This window comes from Ixodes scapularis, unplaced genomic scaffold (assembly GCF_016920785.2).
Source record: "Ixodes scapularis isolate PalLabHiFi unplaced genomic scaffold, ASM1692078v2 PGA_scaffold3__209_contigs__length_174095766, whole genome shotgun sequence".
NCBI lineage: Eukaryota > Metazoa > Arthropoda > Arachnida > Ixodida > Ixodidae > Ixodes > Ixodes scapularis.
The window spans coordinates 134,883,064-134,893,348 of NW_024609868.1; the positions used below are offsets into that span (position 1 = coordinate 134,883,064).

General features: G+C 48.7%; 1 protein-coding gene across 1 annotated transcript; it reads right to left on the reverse strand.

The window, feature by feature from the left end:
* Positions 1-1,003: 1,003 nt before the first annotated feature.
* LOC120849828 lies at positions 1,004-3,496 on the reverse strand. The gene has a single exon (XM_040222082.1). The coding sequence runs from the start codon at positions 3,494-3,496 to the stop codon at positions 1,004-1,006; it is 2,493 nt and encodes an 830-aa protein (XP_040078016.1).
* Positions 3,497-10,285: the final 6,789 nt, after the last annotated feature.

Consider the following 10,285-nt stretch of genomic DNA (forward strand, 5'->3'; position numbering starts at 1 on the left):
TGTGCAACTTTTCAGAAGATATACCTTTTCAAACAAGTTGCACAATCTGCCTTTTCTGAATAGGAAGCTGTTCAATGCCGCAAACCTTTCACTCCTATTCACAGCTAAAGGGTCTCATTACTAGTAATTTCGGCTCTAAAAGTGTCAAAATTCGTTCACAAAAGGACGAAAATTACCCTCTCAATACTATAAAATTAATCCCTAAAAGGGTCAAAATTGATCCTCAAAGGGACGAAAGTTACTCCCCCGTCACTATAAATATCATCCCTTTAAGTGGCAAAATTAATCCCCAAAGGGACGAAAGTTACTCCCCCGTCACTATAAATATCATCCCTTTAAGTGGCAAAATTAATCCCCAAAGGGACGAACTTTAGTCCCCAATAAAAAAAGGTTAGTCCCCCAATCCCCACTGTTGATCCCCAAAGGGATCAAAGTTACTCCCCCAATTATAAACACGACGGCGCTCAAGGGACCATAATTAATCCCCTGAAGAGTTAAGCTTAGTCCCTGATGCCCTGCTGTAGGGATCAAAAGCACTCCTCTTAACGGTTCAAAACTTTGACCTGAAGGGATCAATGAAAAGGGACTAAAAGAAAAGGGAGGGACTAAACCGGGGTTTTGCCGTTTTGGGGGGATCACTCTCAGTGACATCGATTTAGTCCCCAAAAAGGACGAAGTACTACTCCTTTTTTTTTAAGAGTGTGTAGCATATCCGAGATCTCCTCTTCTACTACGTCTTGGATCGCAAAGGGCAACGCATATTGTCTCACCCGGACTGGTTCCTCAGTGGCCAGTTTCAAGTCACACGTTATCAAGTTGGTCTGGCCGGGTCGGTCTGAAAACACCGACTGGTATTGTCCAATCAATCTCCATACCTCGTCCTTTTCCTTGTCCTGCAAGTCCTCGTTGACGACGACATCTTGCCAAGACTGTTCTGTAGTGTTTCTTTCGGAAAGAGTCTTCTCGCTGAAGTCTTGCGTCGCCGCGCCGCAACTTGGCTGATTCATCCCATACTCCAGCCTTTCTTCATTTTTTTTACCATATTCACGTGGAATACTTTCTTTCTTCCGCCCACATCAAGCTCGTAGTCGACTTCATTTCTCCTACTTGAGACTTCAAAGGGTCCCTTCCATTGCATGATCAGTTTATTGTGATCGCTTGGAAGCAGGATGAGAACCAAGTCCCCTGGTTTCAGTTGGCGGGTGACGGTCTTCTTGTCGTAGTATTTTTTGTACTTGCCCTTGGCTTCTTCCAAACAATGGTGAGCCAACTCGCATGTCCCTTCCAGTTTATTTCTTAATTCTAAGGCATGGGCGTAGGTCGTCTTGAGGTCAGCTTTGAGAGACTCGTTGGACCATATCTCCTTGAGGATGGCCAAAGATCCGCGCACCTTCCTCCCATAGAGCAACTCAAAAGGTGAGAACTTCAGGCTTGCTTGCGGGACTTCTCTGTAGGCAAACAGCAATGCCAGAAGGTATCTATCCCAGTCTTTGGGCCTTTCTTGACACATTCGTTTCATCATCTGTTTGATGGTTTCGTTAAATCTCTCAACCAGTCCATTCGCCATCGGGTGGTAAGGGGTGGCCAGTAGACGCTTCACCGAAAGAAGTTTGCTCACCTCCTTCATGAGATCTGAGGTGAAGCAGGAGCCTCGATCGCTAAGGACCTCTGATGGAATGCCGTACCTGGCAAACATCTCTAAGAGCGCTTCTGCCACTTGCTCTGTTCCAGTGTTCCTCAAGGGGACAGCGTCCGGGTACCTTGTGGCCATGTCCACCATCGTCAAAATATATCGGTTGCCCGAACTTGCTGTTGGTCTAATTGGCCCGATGATGTCGACTGCCACTCGCTTGAGTGGTGTGTCGATTGTAGGCATGGTCCCCAGAGGTGCTTTGCCCACTCTTCCTTTTGGCACTGTTCGTTGGCAGACGTCGCATGAGCGAACATACCGCTTGATGTCGCTCTGAATTCCGGGCCAGAAGAACTCTTCTGTCGCCAATGCAAGCGTATTCTTCACACCTTGATGTCCAGACATGATGCCATCGTGTGCCATTGACAACACAGTTGGCCTGTATCTCGTTGGGAGCACTAATTGCTCAATGCTTCTCCCAGTGGCGAACACGCATCTTCGGAAAAGCAAGTTGTTTCGAATCACCATGTCATATCTTGTCCGGCATTTGTGTTTCCTTATCACTTTTCCTACGTTGTCGAAGCACTTCTTCAGGGATGGGTCATTCCTCTGCTCCTTCGAGAGCTCCTCTGCTGTCGTTTCAAGGATTGGAACCTGTGGTACGTTCAAGGGTGCCTCTCCTCTATTGCTACCGTTCTTCGTCTGTCCAAGTCCGGCGACGTTGACATGTAGCATTGTAGAGTGGCTACTTGGGACGTGTCGTGATGAATCAGCTCTGTTCTTCTCGATTCTCTGCTCTTCCATGTCCTCGCTACCCAGATGCTCGGTCCGCGGTGTAATTTCGTTGCTGCTCTGTTGGTCGCAATTCCAGGCCGGGTCCGGCTCGTGTGCCTCTCTTGCCTGGGGGATGTTGCCGAGAACTAAATCGTACAGTGGGTTGTCAATACATTTTGCGATAACTTTTCCAACGAAGAAAGGTGTATCAACAAAGATCTCAGCCTCTGGTAGGTATTTTACGGTTCGGTCAAGTAAAAATACAGGGCTCGATTTGCCAGTGTAGCACTCGACAGGGACTAGGCTCTTTTTCACAACTACGGTATTACAGCCAGTGTCCCGCAGCACTGTTACCTTTTGTTCCCCAACACGACCTTCAACTACAGGCATGTTATCCACCAAGAACTTGGGTGCTCGTCCAACAGCCGCATTTACAACTAGGATCCTGCCTCCATTCTTGAGGGTAATGTAGGAATCGTCCGGTTCCCCTTGCCTTTCATCCGATGCTGTCCATAGGCAAGAAACTTGTGTCTTATCTTCAGACCTCAGGTTGCATCTTTCAGCTTTATGCCCCGGCTTCCCACAGTGCCAACACGTAGGTGGTCTAGAGTACTTGCTTTGACTCTGGCAGTTCTCTGCCTTGTGCCCTATCTTGTTACACAAGAAACATCGGAGAGTTCTCCTTACATCCTCCTTGAGCGCGTTACCGGATGTCCTCATGCTGGCATTAAACTCACGTTCGTCTCTTTTCGCTTTTTCATTGCTCGGTTGAACTTGCGCTTCTAGAAATACGTCAGCCTTTCCTGCCAGATCGTCTAGCGTCGTGCAGTCCCTTTCTTTCAAGAACACGGTTAGCTTGCTGGAACATGTTTTAATAAACTGTTCGATGAGCATCGTCTCTCGTAGCGCCACGAACCTCTTCTCCACCTCAGCAACTTCCAACCATCTATCAAAATATCCGGCCAACCTCGCCGCAAACTGTCGTCTAGTTTCTCCGTCTCCCGGTTTCGCATCACGAAATTTCTCACGATAACCTTCTTTGGTATATCGGAACCTCTGCAGCAGCGCGAGCTTCAACTTGGTGTAATCCATCGCGTCCGCAGGAGTCATGCGACCAACGACGCTCAATGCCTCTCCCGTTAGGCATAAACTCAGGGTGGTTGCCCACTTCTCTTGTGGTCATTCTAGACCTGTCGCCGTACGCTCAGATCTTTGAAAATAAGCGTCGAGGTCGTCGCGCTTCTCGTTGTATTGCGGAATAAGCTTTTGAGGGCTTGCCCGATGACTTGGTCCAGCTGAATTACTTCGGTCCCCCTCGTCTCGTGCCACGCGAGTTTCTCTTTCCTGAGCCGCGATTCGCAATTCTAATATCTCGCGTTCTTTGTCTAGTCTGATGGCTTCGGCCTGGCATGCGCGTTCTCTCGCTTGTTGTTCTTCTTTTGCCGCCTCGCGCGCCTGTGCTCGCTCTTCTCTCAAATAGTTCTTTTCTCGCTCGACCCAGTTCCTGAGCTCTTCACCAACGTACCCCAGCTCTTTTCCGGCCGCCATGAGCTTCTCAGTTTCTACAATCCCGGAACTAGCCATGACAGTGCTCCCGCTCTCCCAAACAAGCGTGATGTAATAAGTGGGCTAGTATCCTGGCAAGCTCGCCATTGTCACCGCCCGTTGGCAGAAGAGGAATACAAAGACCATGAGAGTTTCGGGAATGAGAAATACGTTATATTATTTAAGCGAGCGGAAGAACTATAATGAGAAAGAAAGATAAAAGTAAACCGTCAGAAAAGAAAGAGAGAATTACCAAAAAAAAAAAAGAGTACAATAAAGAAATCTCTACACACGTCTCAACACTAATCAAAGTTCCGTCAAGTCATAGACACATCAGGTGAATCTCGCTCACGAGTCCTCCGTGGCCTGTCCTCGTGAAGGCGGTTGTCTTCGCCTCGATGGTTGGAGGTCATAGCGCAGACTTGGCCGGGAGCTGTGCATGGCGGTCCCAGATGTCGGAGTCCGGCGAAGGTTCCGTCGACCAGACCGCTAGACTCAGCGTTCCGCTGACCGTGGCAGCTCTTGAGCGATCTGCAGGCCGACCGTCGCAGTCCGTGCTTCGCTTCCAATTACCCTGCTCGGTCGCGCGCTCCCCACCTCGTTCTCTTCCAAATCTTCTTCGTCTTCGATCGCGGCCGCGGCGCAATCATTGTCATGAGGATCGTGACAAAGGGATACTTCCGCCAGGTTTGCCGAAAGACATCTCGCATGCCTGAAATAAGGGTATCGGTTTCGGCCATCGACGAAAAGACTGGAGACTTCTTTCTCGGAGCCCTAAACACAGAAGGTGCGAGAGCTAGATATACCAAAATAGTTCTCAATGGTGTACCAGTCTTTGCAAAGATTGACTGAGGCGCCGAGGTATCCGTAGTACCCTCACCCTTCCCAGGCATTCCAGGCTAGCTGGAAAAAGCTGACGTAGCCTTAACGGGCGCGAGCGGGCAGAGCCTAAATCTTCTGGGAAAGTTCACTGCCAAGTTGCAGTGGAAAGAAAATCTTTCAATCTATACAGTGTACTTACGTAGTCAGATCACTGCGCCACGTCTTGCTTGGGTTGCCAGCGATTGAGTCCTTGGAAGTCGTTATGTTTGTAGACAATATCTCGGGGGACAAAGATCACTTTGAAGTGCTGTACCCCCAGATGTTTCGTTACCTGGGCACCATTCCCGGCAAACACACTATCCGCCTGATTTCTGACGCTACTCCGTTTGCAATAAGCACAGCTAGGCGGATTTCAATCCCGCTGCGTGGTGCGGTAAAATGCGAAATTGAGAAAATTGTAGAGATGGGGATAATCCGTCCGGTTGAGGGGTCTACAGAGTGGTGCGCGGGAATGGTGCCTGTGCTCAAACCGTCCGGAGACGTAAGAATATGTGCCAATCTCATCCAACTAAACAGGAGCGTGCGAAGGGAGAGATTTGTCCATCCAACAGTAGATCAAATGTTAGGATTGCTCGCCGATGCGGCTTTTTTTTTTCCAAGGTAAGATGCAAACTCAGGGTTTCATCAAATCAAGTTATCAAAGGCCTGCCAGGAGCTCACGACATTTATCACGCCGTATAGAAGGTACTGCTTTACGAGGCTTCCATTCGGTATAAGCTCCGCGCCAGAATACTTCGAGAAGCGAATGTCAGCAATTTTTGGAGGGTCTTCCTGGAGTCGTTAACCTTATGGATGACGTGTTGATTTTCGGGAAAGACAAAGCTGAACATGATGAAAGGCTAAAGAAAACCTTAAATAAGCTGTGAGACTGTCACGTCACTCTTAAAAAATTCATATGCAATTTCGGGGCGAAGGAAGTAACCTTTCTGGGTTACCGCATCAGTGCAGACGGCATAAAGCCTGACCCTGAAAAGGTCAGAGCCATCCGGAACTTTGAAACTTCTACAGACGTGTCGAAGGTCAGACGAGTACTGGGTATATATCCAACCATATGGGCCGGTTCTTACCTAACCTAGCACTCAAGACCTCTCCTCTGCGGGAATTGTTAGAGAGAGATGGGGAGTGGGTGTGGGGCCCAGCCCAAGAGGCAGATCTGAGCGCAATCAAAGACAGCATCTGCTCGGCTGAGTGCATGGCGAAGTATGACCCTATCCTACCCACTGTTCTTTCTGCAGACGCCTCGTCATTCGGCCTTGGCAGAGTTCTTTCTCAGGTCCAGAAAAATGGCACCGACGACCTATTCCCCCCCATTTGCTTCTCCTTCTTTAACCTCAGTGGAGACGCGGTACACGCAGATCGAGAAAGAGGCGCTCGCGTTGACGTGGGCCGCTGAAAGGTTTGATGAGTACCTTTGTGGGCTCGATGCCGTCTTTGAGACTGACCATAAACCATTGGTTCTATTACTGGGAGCGTGCTCTATTGACGTCCTACCTCCCCGCGTGCAGCGGTTTCGCATGAGGCTCATGCGCTACCGCCTCAAAATGGTTTACGTACCGGGAAAGCAGCTCATTACGGCTGACGGGTTGTCTCGTGCTCCACTCAAAGACAAACAGGCAGTTCCGGACAAACTAACAGTTGAAGAAGTAACCGCATACTCGCAAGGTTGCCTGATGGTGCTAGAAACAGGACAAGACTTTGTCTCCAAAGTAAAAGAGTATCAAGCCTCTGATCCTGTCTGTAAGTATACAGCGTTTATGTGAGAAGGGTTTGCCCGTGAAACCATCAATTCCTGAGTTTCTACGCCCGTACTGGCAGGTGAGTGCTTTGATAACCCAGGGCGATGGATTTTTGTTGAAGGGGACATGGTTAATTGTTCCTCAAGAACTAAGGAAAGAGGTTTGGCTCCGTTTGCATGACGTTCACCAGGAGATAGGCGTCGTGCTCGGGCTAGAGAATGTGTGTGGTGGCCAGGCCTAGCTAAGGAACTTGGTGCGTTGGTACAGGACTGCCGAGTTTGTGCACAGTATGACAACCAAAGTGCGGAACCAATGATCCCAACGGTCATCTTGCCTACCCCTGGCAAAAAGTGGGCGTGGATCTCTGTAAGATGAACGATTCGGATTACTTAGTAGTTTTCGATTACTTGTCACGGTTTCCGGAAGTAGCCCTGCTCCCTTCCACTCGTGCCGACGTTGTCATTGAACGACTCAAGAGTATCTTCGCTCGACATGGTGTGCCCGAAATCGTCATTTCGGACAGCGGACCCCAATTCGCAAGCTCGGGAATTGAAACATTTGCATCGAAGTGCGCGTTTCGTCATGTTACGACTAGCTCAAAATACCCGCAAGCAAATGGCGAGGTAGAGAGAATGGTGAAAACTGTTAAACGTCGTATTGAAAAGTAAGCAGATCCCTACCTAGCTCGTTTGGCTTATAGAGCCACCCCAGGATTGACGGGAAAATGTCCTGCTGAAATCTTGATGGGACGACGTCTTCGGACGAAGGTGCCAATGCTCCCCAAGTTTCAAGGTCAGGTGCGCCCTGATCTGAAAACAGTAATACAAAAGGACCGTCGAAAACGCGAGAAGCAACGTAGTGGCTTCAACAAACGACACTGAGCAACAGAGCTACGTTCGTCGGAAGTGGGAGATAAAGTATGGGTAAACTACACGAAGTCGGAAGCCACAGTGGCAGCGCGAGCTCTCGAACCTCGGCTTTGCTTGCTGGAAACAGATTCTGGAAGACAGTTCGGACGAAACAGAAGAGCTTTACACTTTCTTCCCTCTGGTTCCTCCCACCAGAACGGCGGTTCGTACGACCTTCCCGTAGGAGAGGAGGAAGACACCGACAATTCGGACGAAAGTCTATACTTCGTTTCAGCTTCGGTCCGAGCGCGGCCGATGTCAAGAGCAATCAAACACCGCAAAAAGCGCAGCGTCATGGCGTGCTCTCTGCGCTTGATAAGACTAGCCGTCGGAGGAGCACGCAGAGAGACGACCAATACCGGCTGGTCCTATCAACTGCAGAGAGCACGTCATGACGTTGTGCCTCTTTCACTGTTTGATTGGCCTTTGGCTTATAACATCGGCCGTGCTCGGACCGAAGCTGAAACGAAGTACAGACGGCAGTACGCGAGGTGACATTGTTGCAGGACCTGCTTCAGACGCTGCCAGGGTGCCTCAAGCGCATGTGACCAGGTCAGGAAGAATTGTGCGCGAGCCTGTCAGACTGGGTTTGGAAGATTGATGTGGGATGTAAACTCTAACAGAGGTTTTGTAAGATACTTTTCACCATATGCGTTTGTTGTCCCAGTTGTTGTTCGACAACTTATGTGCTATTTAAACTTTACCAGATGTTTCGTACATATCGTAAATTACTCCGTGATGTGTTTGAACTTGACCAGATGTTTTTTATATATCGTAAATTACTCTGTGATGTGTTTAAACTTAATAACTCTATTAATGAACAAGTCTTCATCAAGAAAGTCGTAAACTTAGAAAAATGTTTGAACAGCAGTAGAGGCTTTATTACACGAAGTTTCGGGAAGAGACTTCCCTTCTTCAAGCGTGCAGAAAATACAGGTGCAAAACGTTTTTAGAGAGACGAAAGGAGAGGGATAACATTAAAAAAATCGAAAGAAAAAAGTCATTTATATAATAGTACAAGTAAAACACTTGTGCATAGAAAAAATGCATTAAAAAAAACACGCATATAAAAAGAAAAGTGGTAGTTTTAAGGGGAACACGGTCGCGGCACTCGTTAGTGAAACCAAGAAAATATATCACAGGCAACGGCCTCCGTCACGTTAGAGTTAGAGCTCCAGATCCAGAAAAATAACAAAATACAGAGGTCAAGTCCAGTGAGCCTAAGTCAGTATAACGCCGAAGGAAACGAAGGTCATAAATAAGCCCGAAGTGTGCGTAAACGGGCACCAGAAATGTCACACGCGGGTGGCACCGCTAAACAGAAATACCGAGAAGTACTCCTTAAACGCCTTTCAGCTCGATCGCCCCCCACCACGCAAAAAAAAAAAAAAAAAAAGAAGAGGGAAGTTAGCGGACGACGTCTCCACATCCCAATGTTTCTAGCTCTCCCCCGCTCTCCTCTGCGATGTGGGAAGTGGTTTGCTTGCTAGACGTTTTGTATATGTTTTCAAATACCCTGCTTTGGAAGAAAGGGGGAGATGTGGGAGTTGTTGACTGACCCACGTGCGACGTGGCTGGCACAAAACACGTGCGGACGGCTCAAAAGGAAAGTACGAGATAAAGACGTTTTTTCTGCCTGGGTGCCTGGACTGGATGGTCGCTCATTTCACATCGGTTATGGGCACCCCATCCTAGAAAACGCGACAGTTTACATCGCGCAGGGACGCCGCCGGTGTCGCGTAACACCGCCGCGAGTCGGTGAGATACGATCGCCTTTTCGCGCGTGGGTGTAACCTTTGGCCTTACTTTCTGCCATAGGGGGTGGAGGGGGCTGTTACTTATTTTTTGGCAAGCCTGCATCAAGAAGCAATTGTTTTCCTCCTGCGCCGTCTTCAATTATGCTCCGGCTTGGAGTCCGGTTACGCCATGCGTAACAATGCCATAATATACCACCGGTTTAACCTCCCGTTTACGCCACGCCCTCCATCGGTCGGGCCAAAAGCTTCTGTAACATCGCTCGGTCCTAGCGGTGCCTAGAACTCCGAATCAAATTATTTTGTCAGCCAAGTACAAGTATTTTGTCAGCCGAGTACGAGTATTTTGTCAGCCAAGTACGTACTCGTACAATCCCCGACCAGGTTTTTGATGTTGCAGGAAAACACGTGTCCCGCCACCAGGACTCGTTCTCCGCCGAGCAGTAACCGTGACGTTTCGTAAGCCTTGTCGACGAATGCGCTGATGCTGCTGACAGGCAGCACAACTGAAAAGGGGCATAAAGTTGTAACAAGGCGCGTGGTCGAATCGATAATCGAAGATATTCACTTACCTTCAATGGTAGCCCGCGTTTCGTCAGCATCATCCATGACGGTCGAAACACGCAATAACCGATGCCGAAATCAATAACAAGCTGCGCCGCCGTGCACCTTCGTGTTGAAACTGAAAAAAACCTCCGGACTCCAAGCGTAAAAAAAAGTTTCTCCCGTCTTTCTTTTTTTTTTTTTTTGTTGGCATGCCGCGTTGTCTAGCGGCCCCTCCTCACGTTCGGAGAGTTTGGAGTGTTTCTGCTTCAGCTGCTTGCGCGCTCACCACTTTGCCTCTCCCGCAGTCTGCTCCCCTGAAGTGCAGGGTGTCACAAAAGAAAATTTATGCGGTATTTTTTACCGCAAAAATAAACTAGGCATCGCCGAACACTCATTCTCCGCCGAAAGGCAGTGCTAGATGTCACAACCAGATGCCAAAGTTTCACCCGATCCGATAACTTAATCAAAAGTTATAAGTGATTTTCTGAAAATTTCAATTGGAAAATGGGG